The sequence below is a fragment of the Ursus americanus genome, chromosome 1 (genome assembly GCF_024610735.1).
Source record: "Ursus americanus isolate L20-20 chromosome 1, mUrsAme1.1.p, whole genome shotgun sequence".
Classification (NCBI taxonomy): Eukaryota; Metazoa; Chordata; class Mammalia; order Carnivora; family Ursidae; genus Ursus; species Ursus americanus.
Window position 1 is genome coordinate 98,998,408 of NC_142127.1, and position 23,178 is coordinate 99,021,585.

At 39.5% G+C, this 23,178-nt stretch overlaps 1 protein-coding gene across 1 annotated transcript in view; it reads left to right on the forward strand.

The window, feature by feature from the left end:
* The window catches only part of CAB39 (calcium binding protein 39), an 86,127-nt gene that overhangs the window by 13,715 nt on the left and 49,234 nt on the right, over positions 1-23,178 (forward strand). The window contains exon 2 of the mRNA XM_045794143.2: positions 22,792-22,947. Coding sequence (XP_045650099.1) covers positions 22,834-22,947 — 114 coding nt within the window. The 5' untranslated portion in view covers positions 22,792-22,833. The remainder of the gene's footprint in view (positions 1-22,791; positions 22,948-23,178) is intronic.

The following is a 23,178-nucleotide window of genomic DNA, read 5'->3' on the forward strand; positions in this document are numbered from 1 at the left end:
TACTACAAGTGATCTCCAATGTCTTAAAAAAAAAAAAATCCAGCTATTTTATTGGTTGTGGTGATGGCTGCACAATTCTGTGAACTATTGAAACTACTGAATTGTATACGTTAAGTAAGTGAATGGTATGGTATGTAAATTATATGTCAATAAAGCTGTGATTTTTAAATTAGCTGTTTTAGCTATTGAGTGGAAGAAGAAAATGGGAGTTTGCTTCTCTGAATCATTGAACTGTGAAAGATGTTCAGACAAATTCGATTCTTCCAGTTGGTGCTGCACTGACTGTTGCAGTGCTGTTTGATGCTGCATCGTGAACCTGAAGGTGAAAGTAGTGCTCAGGGTATCCTAGTCGTCAGAGCAGAGAGAGCTGGTAGCCCAGTGAAGTCGTCTCTTAGCAGGGAACTCAGAAGTTTCAGAGCTTCAGGTTTATCAAAGTCATTCTTAAGATCATGTGCTTGGATTTTAGGAGACACCTTACACCTCATCTTTATTTAAAACTCTTGTGTAGGGGTGCCTGGGTGGCTCAGCCATTAAGTGTCTGCCTTCGGCTCAGGTCATGATCCCAGGGTCCTGGGATCAAGCTCCGCATCGGGCTCCCTGCTCGGCGGGAGGCTTGCTTCTCCCTTTCACACTCCATTACTTGTGTTCCCTCTCTCGCTGTCTCTCTCTGTCAAATAAATAAATAAAATCTTTAAAAAATAAAAATTAAAAATATAAAACTCTTGTGTGCACACAAACACACTCTCTCACTGTTGATTTTCCTTTAGTATCCTACCTTGTGGCAACTATATGAAGATCGCTCTTGTTTTCTAGGGGCATACACGAAATGTGCTTTTTGTAATTTTCAAATACAAGGATACGTAAGTTAGGGTTAAACAGCTCAGAGGTTGAGGCAGGGAAACAGAGGGGCGGGAGTACGGTGAGGTGGGGGGAGCTCACGCTGAGATCTACTGGGCTTTTGCGGAAGTTTTATCAGCCTGTTCTGATCCCTTCAGCCGTGAGAGCGCGGTGGGATGAATCAGAATAGTATTTCGCCTTGTAGGGGTATTGGCAACTTGTTGACGACCTGGCCTGGAGCAAAGAGTATTTGGTATGAAGTGAAGAGTTACAGTTACTCTGTGACACAGGCATATTCCTCTATAAACCCAGTGAATTGTAGATGTTAAATGATTTGAAATATCAGATATTGCCAGGAGAGACTTATTTTCATCACCACTAATAAATATTTATGTACAGGTGACTCTGCTAGGCTCTGCTCTAAGTGGAGGGTGCTTTGTCCTTAATCAGAGGAAATGAAATAGCAAAGTTGGCTTGTCATGGTGGGGGGGTGGGGGATAGCCACAGTTTAGTATGAGTGACCTAAAGCCCTGTTTGCCAGGGAAAGTCCCAGTTTATGCCTCTTGTCCCTGCATAATAATTCATTGCATCCCCCGGCCATTCCCCAAATTGTCCTGGTTAGGATGATAAATTATGTCATCTAACATTAGCCATTGTGAAACTAGCTGTTTCTTGACCCTCTCCCCTCAGTTATTGATCTTTTCAGGCACAAGGCTGTTTGTCAGATCCTCAAGTAGCTTGGTTTTGAGGCACTAGTTCTAGAGCCCTAGCAGCTGCCTGGTCCCTCTGGAACCAAGAGGATTTTTCACTGGATTGCCTTGACTTTTCTCTCTGAATGAGAGCTGTGATGTTCTAACTCTGAAATGTTCTGCTTTGCTTCAAGTCGGACGCTGAGACTCTCTAAATGTAAACACCTTGTTTTTGCCCAGATTCCCTCTTCCACCCTCCCTCCACTTCTCAGGAACTACTAAAGAAGAAGAGAAGGTATGGCGTGCCAGTTGTTAAGTGGTTGTTCTTGGGTGCCATAAAACTTCAGGGAGGTGATACACCACTATTCGTACACTTGTATTTATGTAATTTTTTAATCTTTATACTTTCTTTTCCATATTTCTTCCAAGTTTTAGAGCAATGGTATCCAAAGGGAAAAGTCAGGAGTTTCACAAGATCATCTTGAGAGTTCAGTGTAGGATGGCTAGGGAGAAAATGGCATTTAATTTGTGTTTGCTTGAATAATCTCTAACTTTATTCTCAATTTGTAAAAGTAAACAGACACGCCTATTTTCACATTGTTATTTTTTTCCTGTTTCTTCCTCTGATTTAATGACACATTTCAGATCTTCAGCTCCAAATGCAGGTATGCAGGGTACATACAAGAATAAAAGACAGTGCCAGTGTCAGCGTCTACGAGGCAGGTTTGACCCTTTAAAAGGTTAAGCGGAAAAATGTCTGAGTTCTGCCATTGTTAGAGCTGCCTTTCTGGGACACGGGACTGGAGCAGGGATAGCTTGCAGGTAGCCCCCGTGTTACTTGGAACTCTTGTTTTTTCCAACAAGGTGGGGATTTAGTGAAAGCTTATCTCTGGAGGAGTCAAACACTGAAAGTGTGGGAAAGGGCAGCAGTGCGCCTGGGTCTTCCCCAACAATCGGAACCAGAACCACAGACTCCATTATAATTATCCATGTGCTACTGCATTTCTCTGCTTACTCATACTCTCCGTGCACACCAGCCTTTTCCACCTGATAGAAAGCCTGGCCACCTGCATCCCGTAAATGTGCTTTCCTGGAGCTTCAGTCCTACAATAGTGACTTTAAGGAGAGATCTACCTTCCCCTCTAGGTTACTTTGCTAGGGCCAGCAGGAGTGTGGTTCTTACAGGACTGTGGCACCTCCCACTGTAGCTATGTTAATGGTTGGGGGGGGGGGAACAGTTGCCAGAAGGAGCCAGTTCTGGGGGCAGCGTAGAATAACCCTACAACCTTCCCAGCTGTGAGGATTGTTGGGGTTCTCCTCCTGTCTGATTTGTTTAGGTGTCCAAAAATAAGTTCAGATGAACCTCTGGGTTATTTGCCCTGAGGCCACATATTCCTTCCTATTTTCATTTTGTCCTTTATCTCTCACTTTGGCCTGAAAAGCAGGCTACTTTTTAGCTCCTCTGCCCATAGATCCCTCAAGGCCCAGAGGACTCTGAAGGACTGGATCACAGAAATCTCAAAGGAATTCCACCCTGACTAAAAGCTGTTGGGCTGATAGTCACTCAGCAATCCCAGAGATACGCAAGGAGGGATTGGAATGTTTGCTACCCAGGGGTGGAATGTTCTGCTTTGTTAATCTGCTTTTAGTCTAAAGTACCAGTATTTGATTGGGTGGCATTTTGGTTTCTCATCATTTGTAGTTTGTTAACATTTGCCTTGTGCTCTTTGCCTGTCACCCTCCCACCCCACCCTTTCCCCAACTCATATTCTTACTGTTTTTTCAAATTTCTGAGAAGAGATTGGAATAGAATATAGAATAGAATTTTTCAAGCACAATTCAGCCACTTTAATTTATGAATGGTATTTTTTACACTAGTTGAATGGAATACATTTCATGTAACTGATTAAAAAGCATTTTTCTCTAGGGGCGCCTGGGTGGCTCAGTCGTTAAGCATCTGCCTTCGGCTCAGGGACTAACTAGGCCTTGGGCACTGGAGTAGGAGCTGCTTGAGACGGAGTCGTGCTGACCACCTCTCACGTTACAGAGGAGGCCAGAGCCATTTTTACCACAGGTTGGAATTATTTGACTGAAGAAAAATGATAGAAGTGCCTTATTTTACTGTACCCCATACATGTTGATTGCCTTGATCCACTTTCCCTGTTTGACTTAATTTAGTAATCTCTCCGAGACAGATGTCCCCTTAGTAGGGTCACCTGTTTTCACCTAACAGGAGAATTGATCATGCAGTATTTAACAAATATATCATGGTGGTAAGGTTAAAAGCCATACCCTCGTGCTAAAATTAGCTATTCTTTCATGTTCGTTGCTTTCCGGTTGAGGGAAATGGAAAAAGTTAGGGTTATGTTTCCTTCTCTTTTCTTCCCCCTTATGTCCCCTCCCCCTCTCCCCACCTCACCCCAAAGAATTACATAAGGAGCAAAGGAAAAATAAGGAAAGGCAAAAAGAATGATTCCCAGGGCAGGGTAAGGACACAAATAAGTGCATTGCTTTGACACTAGCTAGTTGGGGACCATACCTGTGGCTCTGAGTTGTAGTGGCCAGAACGAAGAAGAAAACAGGAACAATCGCAAGACTGTTCATGAGATAAAAAACAATTCAGCCACTTAGGAGAAATGTAATCTTTCTGTTGGAGATCCTGTGGATCCTTTATTAATTAGGCTCTGAGTCCTCAGTACATTTCTGTCAATTCTCTACAGTACCTGTGAAAGTTAAGTACCCGAGTTCAAGTTTAAGCTATCTTAGTATAAAAACATAGAGAATAATATTAGGCCTGAGTGCAGTTCAGTTAAATCATTACTTTTCTGATATTCTGGAGCTTTGGAAGTGGCCCTCTGTAAATTGTTCCTACCACTGAACTTTTTATTAAAATTGGGTACCAGAGAAGTCCAAAGTTAGAATTTTCTAGTAACCATTCTGCTTTAACAGCTAGCTGAGCTGGCCAGCAGCACCTGTATCGGCCTTTGAAAATTAAAGAGCTTAGCCAGGACTTGATTTCAAATCTAGTTGTATAAATTGACTTGGAGTCCAGGTCAGTATTTTCCTCAAAAAATAGTTCTGTGTTTAACATGGCAGACATGTTTAATGTCATGAAGTAGTAGTTTAAAATTTTTTGTTGAATTTCCGACACCGAAGTGCAGTATAAAAAGCTGATAGGAATGAGGTATTTGGGCTCAAGAGATGGACCCTCCCCTGCTTTCCTTGGACCTCAGAGCAAGGTTTCAAAGCTGCTGTCAGATTCATGGCTAATGTCACTTTAGTCTGGAAAAATTTCAAAGCCTGCGTCGTCAATCTCCCACTGGAACAAGCTCGCCCTCTGCACCCCCCGGCCCACAGGAGCACCTGTGGGAAGCCTAGTTTTCATTAACATTAACTTCCTATTTGAACCACTAAGATTCTGACAGGTTGGCAGTATGGTTAGCAGTAATCCAGGCATTTAGGAAACAAAATTAAAAACCAAAAAGGTAGGGGCGCCTGGGTGGCACAGCGGTTAAGCGTCTGCCTTCGGCTCAGGGCGTGATCCCGGCGTTATGGGATCGAGCCCCACATCAGGCTCCTCCGCTATGAGCCTGCTTCTTCCTCTTCCACTCCCCCTGCTTGTGTTCCCTCTCTCGCTGGCTGTCTCTATCTCTGTCGAATAAATAAATAAAATCTTAACAAACAAACAAACAAAAAATCCAAAAAGGTAGATTTTTGAGGCCTGTGTAGAAATAATCTTCGTATTTTTTTTTTTTGCAGATTATAGAGCACTTTCACAAATACTACAGTCACCACATTCACTTGAGTTAGTAGATTCTTTTGCTGAAATAGTAAAGGAAACATGGAATCCCATATTCAGAACTTTTGTAGAAGAAAATATGTTTTCAGTGTTAAGTAATTGCATCGGTTGTAGCTCTTTCTGACTATTTTGGAGCCTCTACCTAAACCTTAACTTTTTGGACTTCTTTGGATATAAGATGTTTTTGTTGTGTATTTTAGATACAGCTTTCAGATTAAAAAGCAAGTTTTCCATTGTGACTATATTGTGATGTCAATACTCACCTGGAAAGCACCACTCCATCAAGTGTGGAATGTTCTTTGGGCAATAAAAGAAGGCATGTGATTATTCTGTAAACAGCCCTTGAGTTTACAGTGAGTTTTTTTACCTTCTGCCTTCCTCTTCACCTGATACTTTATTACCCACCAGAGCTTGATAAAATTACAAAATAATTTTTGTTTTCTCACCATAATTCAGGTTGTTGCATAAAGCTCTCCAGTCAATTGTAATACATTTTCTGACTGTTAATCCAAATTTATCCTGTCTACAAAACACAGCTCAAGAAACATCTCCTCAGTTGAAGTCCGAGGTCCTCAGCACACTGTGCTGTGTCTGTCCTCTGAACTTGCTCCTAATATCACTTATTTGGGTTTTTTCATACAGGGTCTTGTGGCATGCATTAGTCTCCATAGATTTCAGTCTTTCTGTGCGTGTGCCTTGTCTCCCCAGTTGTATTCGAAGGCCTGGAATAACAACTAGTGAATGTGTACCACAGGGTGAGGGGTGGAAAGGATGTGTTGACTGGCTAGGAGAAATCCTCTTTGAGTAAAATGTTTTACACAATCCTCTAAAAGGCCCTGGAACTTTGTATGCTGTGATTCTAAATACTTCTGCTGGAAAAGCCTATTTACACTAAATACCACTATACGGTGGCCTCTGAGCAGTTTAAAAAGGAAACAGACCTTCAAATCTCCAACTATGGTGCTTCAGCACAGGCTGGTTTTGTGGCATGTTTGTGCTTTCATGGGCATTTAGCCAGAACAGAAATAGCAGTGCTGGACCTTGAAAGAAAGTGATTTTCCAGGTTTATATCTGATCCTCTAGATATAAGTTTGAAGGTTGTAAATTTTCTTTTTTTTTTTTTAAAGATTTTATTTATTGAGAGAGAGACCACGTGCACACATATGCCTGGGGGGAGAGGGGCAGAGGGAGAGGGAGAGAGACAATCCCAAGCAGACTTCTCGCTGAGCATGGAGCCTAACATGGAGCTCGATCCCACGACCCTGAGATCATGACCTGAGCCAAAATCAAAAGTCAGACAGTCAAACAACTGAGCCACACAGGCACCCCTGAAGGTTGTAAATTTTCAAAAGGAAATTGTTTTTTCAAAATATGGTTCTTGGGGCGCCTGGGTGGCACAGCGGTTAAGCGTCTGCCTTCGGCTCAGGGCATGATCCTGGCGTTGTGGGATCGAGCCCCACATCAGGCTCCTCCGCTATGAGCCTGCTTCTTCCTCTCCCACTCCCCCTGCTTGTGTTCCCTCTCTCGCTGGCTGTGTCTATCTCTGTCAAATAAATAAATAAAATCTTTAAAAAAAAAAAATATATGGTTCTTCATCAGAATAACTAAAAAGAAAAAATAAAAATCATTTCACCACTCTCAGGTGTACCCTTTTAGAACCACAGCATTTCTTTTACTTTTTCAATCTATCTTGACACAAAAATAATTTTCTAAAAGGGTTTTTTTTTTTCATATTTGAACTTTGTTTCCAATTTTCTCACTTGCTTACAGCTCCAGTTTTGAATTACACATTCTTTTTAGGGAATTACCATCTTTTTAAAAGAGAAGGATTGGCTATTTGCTTTTGTTATTTACTATAAAACATGGGTGAAACCATGATGTTTGCCCATGATCATATGGACTGTGTTTACACAACCCTGCCACAAAGTGAGCAGTAAATTTAACTAGAAGGAAAATGGATATATGATTTCATGCTTGAAGCCTGATGGTTTCACATTTTAAAACGTGGACATTGATTAACCTTTTGTATTATTAAAATACAGTATCGATTTGTAAAGAAGTAGTTGTAAAGTTCACATTTTCTGGAACTAAATCTTAAACTATAACAGTGTCGCTCTTAATTCCTTAAGGCCATCTGTAAATGAATCCATGTAGATAAAATTAAAGATGGCACATCATATTGATAAAAGGCCTTTAACATATTGATGAAATCAGTTAATTATTCATGTATTACAGATGTTTTTCAATAAGGCTTTATAGTATGTAACTGTAATTTCAAGTCTTAAACTAAGTCATAAAATCTTTTTGCCTTATGATAATTGGAAAAGTTCAACATTGTGAATAAGTTAGCTGTCATTAGTAAAAGAGCTACTCAGATTGATTCTAAGTCTGTTTTACAAACTGCAGGTTCCATCCTATCAGTTGTTTGTGAAATCAGCTTAGCATTTTAAGAGGGAGGAAGGGAATAGGGGCCTAGGATAAAATAGAATAGAAAAGATCACTGTAATTTTAGTTGGGAAGGATAAGTACTGATTGGTGGTTGTGTGTGTGTGAGATACTTAATTTTTATGTATGAATATATGTGTGTCATAAGATCAGAAATCTGTAAGCTGTCACTGCTAGTGGTAATGCAGTTAGGTGGCCTGGTGGCTTTGTAGTCGTTTAAATGGCTGTACACACAATACAGATTGATGGCATGCTTTAATTGGAAAGCTTCAGTATTTGTACTGTTAACAGGGAGTAAAGGAAGACCTGTGTGACTCGCTGATCAGATTCATAGTTGACAGGAACCTGGTAGGGAAAGCTAATAAGACACTGGATAATAGACAAAAGATCCAAGAAAAAATTTGAAATGCCCTACTGTATACTGAATCTAAAATAGAAACAATTTAATAGGAATAGTTGTTCAGTCCTGCAGTTATGTCCCAAAATGCAGAAGTAAACAACAGGTGAAGATGTGGCTCCCTGTAGCACACGTGGAGAAGACTTTCGTCAATTAAACTGCTCAGTAAAAAGCAGCCATGTTTGTGACTATCAAAGTTCTTGATGGAGTCTAAGACTACATTTATGAAATATACAAATGAGTAGTCTTGGCTGGTCAGATCACATATGGAATACAGGATTCAATTTGAAACACTACACTCTTAAGGACAGTGACAAGCTGGAATGCCTGGAGAATAACGGGGAGTCCTCTGAGTCAGCTCCCCCACAGTTCAACTTTATCTGAACAGAACCCAAATTGAATAAATTGTATAGGAATTTGGTTACCAACTGTGCTCAGTGTAGTGCAGATTGAAGGGGGATCCATGGCTTTTGCACACTCACAGCTCACAGGCTTGTGTGGTGATGGTAATTTACATAACAACATGACTGAGTAGGCTCCTCATAAGCTTTGAGTTTCTTCTACACGAATCTCTCACTTTCCTCTTACCCTAGTCCTGGATGCGTCAGTGCTTAGGACATGAGGAGACATGTCTACTGCAAAATATTCCTACCTGATGCTCGCTGAAATTGCTACCGCGGTTTGATGGCATGTTGTCAGTTTACTTCTAATCCTAGTGTTTGCCTCTGGCTTGCTTAGATTGGGATAAAGTCTAGGAACAAGAAATTGGTCATATCATGTTGGAATCCATGTCTAAAAGGCATGTCTATAGATTCATCTTAAAAATATTCTCAAATCATACACCTATAATTTTGAAAAATGTATCAAATTTAGTATTTAACATTGTACTTATTTAACATGTTAAATTTTAGTAGCTATATATGAAGAATGTATTCTGTGCTGCCCCCCTTCCAAATAACTTAATTAGTTAGTGATTAACTGGAGAAAGGTCATGGATTCATGTTATAGTGGATTTCTTGATTGACTTTCCCACAACTAAGCAGCGTTAAACTGGATAATATAGTGAGGTTTATTAAATTCGATTCTCCTAGAACATTATTTCAGAAAAGGATATTCATTGTTTAATTGTAAATAATGTCTGATACCGATAAATATGAAATCTTGCATTCATATTCAGCATGTAGTTACAAGCCCAGTAAAAAATCTGGAATTCAGGGACGCCTGGGTGGCACAGTGGTTAAGCGTCTGCCTTCGGCTCAGGGCATGATCCCGGAGTTATGGGATCGAGCCCCACATCAGGCTCCTCCGCTATGAGCCTGCTTCTTCCTCTCCCACTCCCCCTCCTTGTGTTCCCTCTCTCGCTGGCTGTCTCTATCTCTGTCGAATAAATAAATAAAATCTTTAAAAAAAAAAAAAAGAAAATCTGGAATTCATAAAGAAAAAGGTTACAGATAAAGCTATAAGAAAGTGATCTGTACATTAAGTTTAAGAAGTTGAAATGCAAATGGCAAAGTAGGACAACATATTTGCAAAAAAACAACAGCCAAAGAGATAATATTCATAATTATACAGTATCTTACAAATCAGTAAGAAGACATACTCCAAACCCCGTAGACTAATGGGCAGTAGAGACGTACAGTTTTACTAAGGAAATGCAGGTGGAAAATAGGCATGAAAATATGTTCATTGTTACCAGTGATCAGCAATTCAAATAAAAAAAAAGAATTGCAAGGATGAGAAGGGTAGGGAGAGGAGGAGATCAAGAAAATAGCATTTTTTTATCTGACAGGCAGAAATCAAAAGGATTTCTAGAGCCTACTGTTGGTTAGCTGGTGCACTGTTGATGGCAGTGTAAATTGGCTTACGCTTTTGGTACAAGTTAAGAATCTTCATGTTTTGACTCTCGGACTGCTGCCTTACCTGAGTCACTCAGAATCTCCTTGGCTTCTTTTACTGTGGTGTCTGGCATCCAGAACTGCACAGAACATCTGTGGTCTTTTTGTGGCCAGAGCAGCCCGTTGATTGGTCATTCTTCATGAGAAATTGCTCTGTAAGGTGGGCAGGTCAGGGATCATTTCTTTGGTGTTTTTAAAGATGAAGAACTGACACGTTCAGTGACGGTCCTGAGTCAGATACATCTGGCTGGTAGAGAGAAGACAAGGAGTTTATCTTCACTCATTTTTATGACTTCCAGGGACAACTGGCCTGGTACCTTAACACAAAGTAAAGCTGGGCAGATCCTGCACAGAAGGGAAGGGACATCCGGTCACCCATTAGAGATAAGACCCAAAGCTGTGACCTGATTATTTCTGCTGAAGAAGTTGTAAAACAGCCCGTCCTTTAGAGAAATGCTGCAGTGACCCCCTGCTGACTCAGAAAAGAACTGTGTTGATCCAACAATCTCAGCTATGTAGCGTGTATTTAAAAGACATTGTCAAAGGTGTATTTTGCATGGAATTATTGATATAAAATACTAAGTTTTGCCAAACTGTGTTCATACAGAAGTTGAAACATGAAAACATGTACCTTAATTTTTTAAATTCAACTTTAAGCTGATTTAGAATTTGATATTCATTTAGTCACAACTAGAAGAAAAACATTTTTAAGAGTACTCCTGTTCATGGCTTCTTGCTTTAGTCCTGAGCAAGCCACCTTTTAAATGACATTTGAAAACTGCTCCTGGGACCAATCTTCAACTGGGGTAAAGAGCAAATATATATATAAAGAGCACACTTTTTTCTGCAGAAGTGAAGTTAGTACCTGTGTGTGTGTGTGTATTGAAGTAATGGAGCTCTGATCCATGATACATTTTTAACTCCTAAGAGTTACTTAGCTGTGTGTTCAATTTAGTTAAAGTACTTCCAACTCTGTCTTTAAAGTAAATTGTAGAACTGTTTGAGTGGGTGTTTATATATGTTGCACCTTGCTCCAGAATGGATTTAAGGTAGCTTGAAATATTCTCTTGTACCAAATTATCATAACTTTAGTCTTGAAAGTCCATAATGACTGCATGGCACACTTAAATTACCACAGTAAAACTTGACACTAGTAATACGATTCTCTCGGTAAGTGTTTGAAATTTAACATGAGGTTCCTGTTTGTAAAATTAACACATAGCTTTTTTTTTTTAATACGAGCTGGTACTTTAAAACAAGTTCTTGTAAAATTACTCTTGTCTATAAATCATTTACTAAAGCAAAGGCCTCTCCTGTAAGCATGCATCTCTTGCTTTGTTACTCAAATATGGAATAAACTTTATCATTGGAGATATTTCATAAGCATTCATAATTTGACATTCTCATGTTTAGTGTGAATAAAAGAAACTCAAGGATTAACAGAAAGCCAGTTTTAGAAGAACACAAAAGTGAAATTATTTCTAAGCATCACTTTTACTAAGCCCATTTCAGTAAGTACTCATTCTGTAATTCACTTAAAACAAAAGGATGGAGAGGCTCAGGGTCGCTCAGACCTCTACGTGTGTTTGGGAGTCTTACTGGAAACTAGAAAGGTGTATACAGTTTTCATAGTCTAGCTCTCTATTTAGTGCATTTCTGATGTTTAATAGAAAAGGAGTTTCAATTGTCAGTAATGAGCAGTAAAAATCCTTTCCAAAGTGTATGAAACAGAGGTATGGGCCACTTTTTGTTTTGTGTGTTTTTGGCGGGTAGGGGTATTCTTTTCATATTTATTTAACTCAGTAATTTTAGAAATTGATCAAAATTTTAAAAATCGATATTTTTTCAAAAGTCACTTAGTGAATATTTCTCGATACTCTGATAATTTAATACTGTTATGTTGTATATTTTTGTAATACTTGATCTGTATGTAAGATGAAAAGACAGATAAATACAAAGAGAGTTTGGAGGTAAGAGACTTGCCTTGAATCCTGATCCACACTCATTATGGGACCTCAGGGCCAGCCTTTTCTGTGAATCTAAAGATGTATAGGAAGTATTTACCACAGGAGTTCGAGAAGGTGGGAAGGGATAGTTTCGTGGATAGAAAGTGTTTGTAGTAAAAATACAAAAACACTAGTTTAAAGGAATATAAGCACCCCCTATGTTTATTGCAACATTATTTACAATAACCAAATTACAGAAGCAGCCCAAGTGTCCCTCAATAGATGAATGGATAAAGAAGATGTGGCGTCTATATACAATGGAATATTACTCGGCCGTAAAAAAAGAATGAAATCCTTCCATTTGCAACAACATGGGTGGAGCTAGAGAGTATAATGCTAAGTGAAATAAGCCAGTCAGAGAAAGACAAATACCATATGATTTCACTCATATGTGGAATTTAAGAAACAAAACAAATGAACAAAGAAAAACAGAGAGAGACAAACCAAAAAATAGACTCTTAACTGTAGAGAACCAACAGATGGTTACCAGAGGGGAGGTGGGTGGGGAAATGGGTGAAATAGGTGAAGGGGATTAAGGGGACACTTATTTTGAAAAATACACAAAACTGTTGAATCGCTGTATTGTACACCTGAAACTACCATAACACTGCGTGTTAACTAAACTAAAAAAAAAAAAAAAAGCCTGTAGACATTGGATTAGAGAATATACATCATAGTGTAATGCACAAGGGATCAGTACTGTTAAGTTCATTCTCGTTTAACATTAATAAAAGCAGTCCATGTGAAAGAAGTTGTGAAGATCCAATAGAGGATAGTTCTACAAATTGTGCCTCGGTCTTGGGAACCCAGCAGAATTCCATGTTGGTTAACTTCCTGAATCCATTGCACTTTAATCAGAATTTTGCCATGTTTATATTCTTGGACAAATTGGAGCTACTCAGCAAGTAGGGGTCCAGCTTTGTGCATAGCAGCAGATAAATTATAGGTGCTTTCCTCAGGTTTCCTGCTCCGTTCACCTACAAAACCATTTAGGTGGTGGCCCTTAGCCCCTTTCTGGCTGGGTTTCAAATTAAAACTTTCTAGTTAACTCCTGTTTGTTTATGTATCAGTCATTTCTGTGGCCTTCTTTGTTTTTGTTTTGAGAAGTGTTTTTCAGTGCCCATCAATAAATGTATCTGGAGTCTTGTACAAAGCGTATAACGTGATGGCTAATACTCAGTTTTCCCCCCACAGGACTCCCTGAGTCGTGGGGGGTGATACATATGTAAATAACAATAGCACAGCATCATCAAGGTTTTAAAAGCTTAGGAGTGTGAGGAGGGAGGTGACTTGCACTGTAGGGTCTTCCTGGAGGGCCTGGCATTTACACATGGGGTGGAGATGGGCTGGGTTTTGGACAAGTAGAGAAGGGTGCTCCCAAGGAGGGGCCACCCATGGTGGTATTGCTGTAGTTTTCCAAGAATTATTTCCAGGAGGGGCACTGGAAGTCAGCTATTGAAGGACTTGCCCATGTACTTATTCCTATGTAGATGTGCTTCCTCTTCCTATCTGCTGTAAACAGAAAAATTTGTTTATGAATAACTACAGTGGACAAAATGAACACATGTAGATTGGAACAGTGAAGAGAGAGCACTGTGAGGCTCGGTAGAGGAGAATGGGTTGTTTTTATGTCAGGAACATGGATTAAGGTAGTCTTTTGTAGTTACCCATAAATTTAACTTTGGACATTTTGGCAAATAAGGGGACAAAGCCAAATGCAGAAGACATACCAGTTAAAAGAAACATACCAATTCTTCAGAATAGGAACTTTTCCTTATTACTAATTTTTTTAATTATGAAAATGTTCAAGCATATACAAAGAGACTCTAATATAATGAATTTCCAGCTTCAACAGTTGTTAATAATTTGCTAGCCTTGTTTTGTCTATTCCCCCCTCCCCACCTTACTCTGAGGGGCATTAGGATATTTCAAAGCAAATCCCAAATTACTTGTATGTCTAAGGGCATTTTTTTCTTTCCTACTATAGTCCATTGTAATACCTGACAGAATTAAGAGTGATTCCTTGATTATCTGTCCAGTGTATAATTTTTCTGATTTCTGGGATATCTTTTTGACAGTTGGTTTATTTGTTTTGTTTTGTTTTGTTTTTTAAGATTTTATTTATTCATTCGACAGAGAGACAGCCAGCGAGAGAGGGAACACAAGCAGGGGGCATGGGAGAGGAAGAAGCAGGCTCCCAGCGGAGGAGCCTGACACGGGGCTCGATCCCAGAACGCAGGGATCATGCCCTGAGCCGAAGGCAGACGCTTGACGACTGAGCCACCCAGGCGCCCCAGACAGTTGGTTTATTTGAATCAGGGTCCAGAGAAGATCCATACATTTGACTATGTCTTGTGGGTCTCTTACTTAATATTCTCTGCTCCTCACCCCACCCTGCCTTGTGCTATTTAATATGTTGGAGAAACCCAGTTATTTGACTTGTCCCTTGTTCTGGGCTTGACTTACTGCTTCCTAGTGATGTTGTTTAAATTGTTCTTTATCCCTGGTTTCCTATAGACTGGGGGCTCTAGAAACTAGATTAGATTCAGAATTTTTGTTTTATAGTGGGGGAAAGGAGATCAAAATATTTATAGATGGAGTTTTGTATTTCCTATTGCATTATATCATGAAACAGATTGATGTCTGGTTGTCCTATTTTTAGCAATAGATCAGTGTCTTCCAAGTTGTCAGTTCCAGTGTATCCACTGTGAAGTTCTCCATCACCCTTTTACCTAGGATTTTAATGGCCATTGATGATTGTTGCCTAGATCCTAGATTCATCAGGGATTACAAAATGGTAATTTTCTGCTTTTCTTCCTATGTTTATTAGCTGTGTGAATCTTTACTATAGAGAATTTTTCCTTGTCACCTATTTGGTTACCCTCAAACACAGGCTATATAGAAAAGACAGGGTAAATGTGCTGTTCCCTTCCTTTATTTACCAATTTGTGGAATATTGAGTTGTTGCTCTCATAAACTCCAAACTTCATGCATTTTAATGTTTTACTTATTAACTATATTAAATATACTTATTATTAAATATGTACTAATTTATATATTATGTATATGCAAATATTTAATTTGTGTGTCAATTCAGTGTGGTTATTTTTCTTTTTTATGCCCAAATCGTGTCTCTTAGGCCTGTGGGAGCCTTTCAGAATGACTCCTGTGTCTTTTTTGTCATGAACCCGTTCATCTTTGCTGCCTGAAGTAATTAACATGTCCCAGTAATTAACATGTCCCAGGCTCATCTTGTTTGTATATTTTGTGCTCCTGCCTGAAGACCTGGTTCCTTTTATGAGAAACGATCATGTATTAATTTTTTAAAATAACTCTTTTATCAAGAAAAAACAGTATTAGAAGCGCATTGTAAATACTTAACCTTAAAAATTTAGTATACAACTCATATTCTCACTACCTGTTACTAATCTTTGGTATTTCTTTCTCTTAGCATATGTATCTGCACATGTAGATCACACATGGGATTACTTTATACACACACAGTATGTATGTATATTTGCACTTTTGTGTCTAAAGTGTCTTCAGTTAAGAGGAATTGTGGGCATTTTTTCATGTCAGTGGAAATCTTCAGAAGCATTTATTTTAGATGACCTTACAGTGTTCATTTATATTTGCTGAAGATTTTTTTTGTTTTCTCCATTTTCCACTTTTGAAAATAATAATTTAGTTGCCATCATGGCACATAAATCTTAAAGAATTAAAGAAGCAGGTCAAAGAACCAGAGAGAAACATTTTTAAGCCTACTGATATGTAATGAACATATTCATTATAATACGAAAGATACTGGATAACCTAATAGTGCATAGGAGTTGTTTGAAGTCCCAGCTCTTCCACTTTACTAACTAGCTTCATGATATTTGAACAAATTATCCAGTATTTTTGAGTCTTAGTTTACTCGTCTATAGAACAGAAAAAAAATAAAACTTCTCTTAGGAATGAAGGATCAAGAGAGTTCCACTCTTTCCTTGAGGATCAAAAGAAATAGTTCATTCATTCTACAGATATTCTACAAGTACGTACCAGGTACTCTTCCAGTTTTTGGGTCTGCAATAATGAATGAGTGAAACCAGTGAGTCCTTGTTTTCATAGGACTTTTTTAACCGAAAGGAGCAGATAGACATATGTCAGTTTATGGTGATAAGTGCTGGGAGAGCCTTGAAGCAAGATAAGGAGATGAGAGTGGGGGAGAGGTGCTATTTTGGACACAGTGGTCGGGAAAGGCCCTATTGATAGGGTGTCATGTGAATGGAAGTGTGAGTAAAATGAGGGAGAGAGCCATGGTGGTTTGAGCTAAGAGCTCTCCATAAACAGTATGGGGAATTTACTTAGGCCTGGCCCAGGAATTCAAGCCAGAGAGTGTGCCTAAAGTCTAGCATGTAAGAGATGAAAACAGAGAGGAGCGGATCCCGAGGAGCCTTAAGTGCCTTGGTCAGGAGTTTGGATTTTATTCTGAATGAAATGGGAAGTCATCAGGGGAGGTATTGAACAGAGAAGTGAACAGTGCTTTGTAATCTGTGAAGTGTCATATGAGCGATCTTATTTTAATTACTGCCACTGTTAACCACTACTACAGCCTTCTGGTTTACCATCTAGGCTGTACAAGAGTGTCAGTTTGACTCCTGCATAGTATCCAGCGTTGAACATCCTTGGCCCCGGAAGTCTAGTCAAGGTATATTAATTGCAAAAGTCACTCCAAAGTCTTGTATCTCTTGGGCACTTAATTTTGGTTTTGACATAGTTAATGATGCGCTATGTATTTGGTGGCTTTGGTAATTAACCAAAGGTTCAATTGCTTCTTCAAGCTATTCATGCTTTATTTTAATGGAGCTAAGTCACTGCATCTTATTTACAGCTAAGAAGGGCGTGTATCCTTTCCATCCAAAAGCCGAATCAAAACTTTTAAGATGCAGGTTTAAAAAGAAAAACAAGATCACTCATTTTATATTGCCATTCAGTCTGTGTAGATGCCTTTTTTCTTTTTTTTTTTTTACCCATTGTTCATTCTGGAAATAGTCACAAATCAGATTTGAGAAGGAAAAAACCCCGCATAACTCTCCTGTATTACTATTTTTTCAGATTTGACCTTATGCAGATGCTGCACTAAACGCATTTCAGCACGTGTAATTTAATTCTCCTGCTAAGTTGTGAGGTAGCTGTCGTTGTTCTCATTTTAGAGTTGAGGAAAAGGGGCTTAGAAAATTCTAAGTAGGGGCGCCTGGGTGGCTCAGTCGTTAAGTATCTGCCTTCGGCTCAGGTCACGATCCCAGCATTCTGGGATCGAGCCCTGCATTGGGCTCCCTGCTCAGCGGGAAGCCTGCTTCTCCCTTTCCCACTCCCCCTGCTTGTGTTCCCTCTCTCACCGCCTCTCTCTGTGTCAAAGAAATAAAATAAATCTTTAAAAAAAAAAAAAAAAGTCTAAGTAAGCTAAGACATGGTGAGATCAGGATTTGAACTCAGGTTATCTTTAAAGCCATGTAATTAACCACTATGCTTTATGTAATTGCCCTGCACAGCTGTTTGGATAGTCTAGCACCTCACACAATATCTGGCATATTGTGTATATTCGGTATTTGTTTGGATTCAAGAACATCAGCCCTAGAAGCAGGACATGAGGCCTCAGAGCCAGCTATCTAAAAATGGGTTCAGGTGTGTACTACATTTCACACTTTCCATGACTGCTTAATTAAGTACTTTAATAGTCTTTGTGTGTAACAGTCTTATTATTGTATGTGGGGGGTTTTGTTGTTTGTAGTTTTTGCTTTGACCACGAAGTTTATGAGTCAGATCTAACAGATATGTTAGTGTAGAGTCCTATGAACTCAACTGTCTAGGAATGTGTTGTCATTCAGCACTTTTCCTTATTGTCTGTACATACTTACACCCACATCCATGCACACCAGAGTGTTGCCTTCCTTAGAGCAGGCACCCTTAAGGCCTTTAGTTTTTGGCATATAGTGAGTGTGTAGTTAGTATGTGAATGGTTGAATGTCCTAATGAGTGGCTTATGGACCATTTGACTACTTTTCAGTATTTATCAGTACATAGGTGAGTAGAATTAGTTACAGTTAGGAGGGGGTTGCACAAGCCAGAAGCAGCCAGATTGCCTAGGAAGGGCAGTGCCCAGCAGTGCTCACTCTAATGATGTTAGACTTTTATTTTCCCCATGGGTGTTCTGTATGTTCTCCAGGACTTTTTGGGGTGGAGCCTTGTGCTCTTAGGAGTATTCACATAACAGAGCAGTAATTTGCAGTTTTTGTTTTTGTAAGATATTAAGTGACCATTTCTAGTATCATCTGGTCTCCTTCTGTTTTGAAGAAGAGAGTAGACTCCCAGTACAAAAGACCACAGTTACAGAGCAAGTAGTGAAAAGGAGAATATATACCAAACTGTTAATACCTGTTGTCTCTGTAGGCTTTGCCGGTGACTTTCACTGTCTACCTTGTGTCATCCTTTAATGTTCGAATTTTGCATAATGAATAATGACACCATTTCTTAAAAACTAGAAGTTTAACTCTCAGTGATAGATACAGGTGCAGAAGTAGGTAGAAGGACTTTCATTATTCTGACCCCCAGCCCAATTTCCCCCTCTCACCCCCCAAGGATATAGAAGCTTGCTGAAGGCCTTGCTTATGTGAACAATAGCACAAAAAATGTTTTTGCTTTTTTGGGTTTCTTGGTGATTTCAGTGGTCCCGATCATGTGACCCAAATTTCCCCAAAACATCCCTTAAGGGTGATACGGGTCCCCTTTACAACCACTGCCCTATGTGGAGGGTAGTGAAGGTCTACATTTGGTGTCTGTAGCATAGAGAGATTGAGAAAATAGAATTGACTGAAATTGTGAACTGATTATATGTGGAAGTGGAAAGAGTCTGGTATGATGACCAGGGTTTGTGACTGGATGAACAACGGATTCATTCTCTGTGAAGTAGAACTTAAAAAAAGAAGTAGGACTTGGGGATGAGGTTTGAGTTGCCTGGAGGACATTGATAGAGAGCAGTAGTTGGAGATGTAGGCCAATTGGTTGGGGCAGGAGACGGATTTCAGATTATTGAAACCATGGGTAGGGGCGCCTGGGTGGCTCACCCGAGTCAGTCAAGCATCTGGCTCTTGGTTTTGGCTTAGGTCATGATCTCACGGTCGTGGGATTGAGCCCCACATTGGGCTCGGCGCTCAGCACAGAGTCTCCTACAGATTCTCTCAGTCTGCCTCCCACTTATGCACACGTGCGCGCGCTCTCTCTCTCTCTGATATATAAATTCTTTTAAAAAAAAAGAAAAGAAAGAAACCATGGGTAGATGAGGTCAATTAGAATATAGAGTAAGAACACAGCCAAGGGTGGAACCCGGAAGGACATCAATGTTGGAGCAAAGATGAGTCATTGAATTGAATGCAGAAAGAAAGGGCATTTGGAGAGAAAGGAAAACAGCTAAGGGAGAGCAGTGCATGGCAGCTAAGGGGTGTGCAGTGCTCAGTATTCACGCAGATTCCTTTCATGCAGCTTTAGCATGCACTTCCATAAATGTTGGTTTTAATATGAAACTAGTATATTTAATTATTCGTCACCCCCACCGTCCACCCAGTCCCTCAAATTTTCAAGTTAAATTTCCCGTCCAAGGCTTCTTTATCTTTGGGGTTCAAGCATACAGCATGGTTCTCCATCAGTAGCAAGCGTACCTCTAGTTTGAGAATTGTAGGTATGGGTTTCCATAGCCCTCTAGAATCCTAACTAGGATTCTAACTAGTGGTTGGTTTTCTCCCAATTGCATTAATAATTTTGGCTCAGCCCAAAGAATCCTGCTGAGGTATATTATGAACCAAAAAAACTTTTTTTGATGGGATGGAGGAAATTGGTTGTATTTGAAAGCTAAACGGATTTTTTTTATTATAATATATATTTTTGTCCTTTCTTTCACGAACTCCAGTTACGTCCAAAACAGAGTTTAGGCAGTTTTAAAACAGTATTAAGAAATAGTTTGAATATACGGAAAAGTTGAGTAACAATGAAAACCCACATACCCACCATCTAGATTTAAAAATTAAGGCTTTTACCATATTTGCAAACATGGTACTCTGGCTTAGAAAGAGTTGGCATATTCTGGGAACAGAAAGGACATCAGTGTGGCTGGATCTCTGTGATAAAGGCCGGGGCACTGGGCCATGACTTGGAAATGGGTAAAGCCTTAGGATGGCCATGGTAGGAATTTGAATTTTATTATAAGGGCAGTGCAGAATTATTGAAGGGCCTTCATTAGTGGGCTTTTGTTACTAATCCCTAAAACTCCGTCGAATACTTGTAATGAAATACTGCTGATGGTAAAGAAGGAAAGGGGGAACCGGGAAAGGCAGGCAGGTCATTACGGTGAAAGGTGTCTTTTAACATCTTAATCCTTGTTTACCATTGCTACTTCAGCCTGGGTATCTCCATACCCTTGGGATTGTCAGTTCCAAAACTCAGACATATGCCTGAGTATGTTTCACATCCTTCAAGGATCTTGCTGAGGAGTGTGCACTTCTTGTTTTGAGTACTTGTTACTAATTGTGTTTCCTCAAAATACAGTCTTACTAGTTTATATGTTCTGCAAAATTTTGGCTCCATAGTATACTAATTAAAAGGAATGATTGTGTCATGCTTCCTCTTTCCCTCACAGAAGCACTTTATATGGGTTCTCTTTGACAGCTGTACTCTTTCTGCTATGACGAGTATTTGGTTTATGGTAGAACCTTTTAAAACCCCCTTTGCCCTGGAAAGTCACTTCTTCCACCATTGAGCCAGAGCTGAAAATATCTCTGTTGCATAGCACCATAACACTTCCTGCAAAATACCATTAAACATTCCCACCCTCCACCCAGCATTGATTTGTAGCATCGTTGCAATTATTTGCAGAGTACAAATAGGAAAGATTGTATTTTCAGAGGATTTATCGTGATTGTGAATTCACTGTGTTTATGGAAAAGCAACCTGCATTACCCCCTCAAAAATAAAAAGTAATGGGAAAGAATGATCCAGAATTTGTGGATGTCTATGTCTGTGAACATAGCTTGTGTACCTAGCCAGGTAATCAGATAATGTAATAGCCTTGGGATAACTCAGCTATAATTGATCTGAACTTCTCGTCATAGAAAACATATTTAGATATAATTTTATGCATCTTTGGATTTTGAGAACCTGTGTCTGAGGACATTTTTCCTTGGTCCTGTGATCAAGCAGATTTACAAGCTGATAGAAAGATGATCTTTGGGTGTAAAGATTGGTCAGAACATATCATATCAAAACATGTCAAGAAATAACACACTTGTTCATGATTTAATTGTAGGCTTAACATTAGTGTTAATTTGCATGCTATTTCCCCCTGTGTGTTTATAAACAGATATGCAGGTCACTGTATCTCAAACTTAAGAGAAAAAACTTTCAAATACTTCATTCAAGTGAAGTCTTAGGCAAAGTTCAAAAGAACTGTTAATGATGCTGTGCAGTGGAGATATTTTATGTTGACATGGGGAAAAAACTTTGGCGGAGGTGGGCAGTGGGCCCCAGGGACAGTTAAATATAGGAGTTTGGAAGTCACGGTTTGAAAACCACTGACCTAAGTGATCTGTAAGATTCTTCTCAAAAACGTTATCTTTTGGTATCTTACATGAGGTTGTTTAATGTCTGTGAACATAACTTCTTTCATTTTATTTAGTAAAAGTAATTATAAGTTCTGACACGTTCCCAAGTTACTTCCATTGTTTGTCTTGTTTGTAACTTTGTTTTTTCATGGTGACTTCTTGGAATAGTTGATGTCCTCCTTTTACATGATGTAATATTGTGGTTTATATGGTTGAAATATTGTTTTCTGCTACCCACAAAAAATTAAGAACTTCCAGAAGCTCATTATCCCCAGGGTCTTATTCAATGAGTTCCTTCGTAGGAGATAGTCTTACCCAGGCAGAAAGAGTACACATTGAAACTGTCACTTAAGGAACTTGAGGATCTGCTGGGAGATTTGCCCAAGGCTCGGTCCAAGATTCCCTCCAACTCTGAGACCCTAACAGACTGAAGAGAAGGGGGTGTGTGCCCAATGGGCGCTTGGGAGGAAACAGTGTAAACACTGGCCAAGGTGCATCTGGAGAGACCTAGAGAGTGAGCCTGTTGCTAGTGCTGTTTGGCTGAGCTCCTTACCTCGCTTTTTGCCTCAGTTTCCTCAACTGTAAAATACAGGTATCTCTTAATTAGAGGTTATAGTGTGGTGATTAAGGACACTTTGGATCAAGACAGACCTGAGCTGGTTTTATTGCTTAGTACCTTGAGTCAGTTTCTTGACCTCATTAAAGTTTGCTTGTAAATGGGAGTAATAATGTCCCTCAGAGAATTGTTTAAAAAGATCCCATAAGATGAGGAATTAAAGTGCTTAGTGTGGGCCTGGCAGTACTAGTTGCCCTGCTCATCAGCACCAGCATGTTCCTCCTTAAATGGGTGGTCAGGAGAGCAGGTGATAAAAAAGGTATCTTGAAAAGTACAAAGTGTTCTGTCATTCTAAGATATCTCTGCATTATCATTTCCCTTGTATATTTGTGGGTTTCCCAGTTCATGCTCATTTTGAAAGTCTTGTCATAAAATGACTTTCTCAAACACTGATTTTCTTCCCACATTAGGATTTAAAAAGTATGTCTTCTGTTGACCCCACTTTTCTCACTTCTGTGTTGTGCTGTGTCCGCAGGTAAAGTAGGCAGAGCGCAGCGAGGCGTCTGTCGCTGCCGCCATGCCGTTCCCGTTCGGGAAGTCTCACAAATCGCCAGCAGACATTGTGAAGAACCTGAAGGAGAGCATGGCCGTTCTGGAAAAGCAAGACATTTCTGACAAAAAAGCAGAAAAGGTATGCATTTGGCTTTATTTTATATTTTCAATCTTTTGATTAGGAGCAAATGTAAGGCAGAGTATGAGGTGATTTTAAAAGATCAATAAATCCCAATTTGGGATTTTTAAAATAGAATCCTAAAGTGGTATTTGCTGCTGCTTAAACGCCACATGCTTTCTTCTGTACTGCCATCTAGCAAATCGATTTCCAACTTTTTCCTCGGTTTTTCATTTTAGGTTTTCAAGTTTA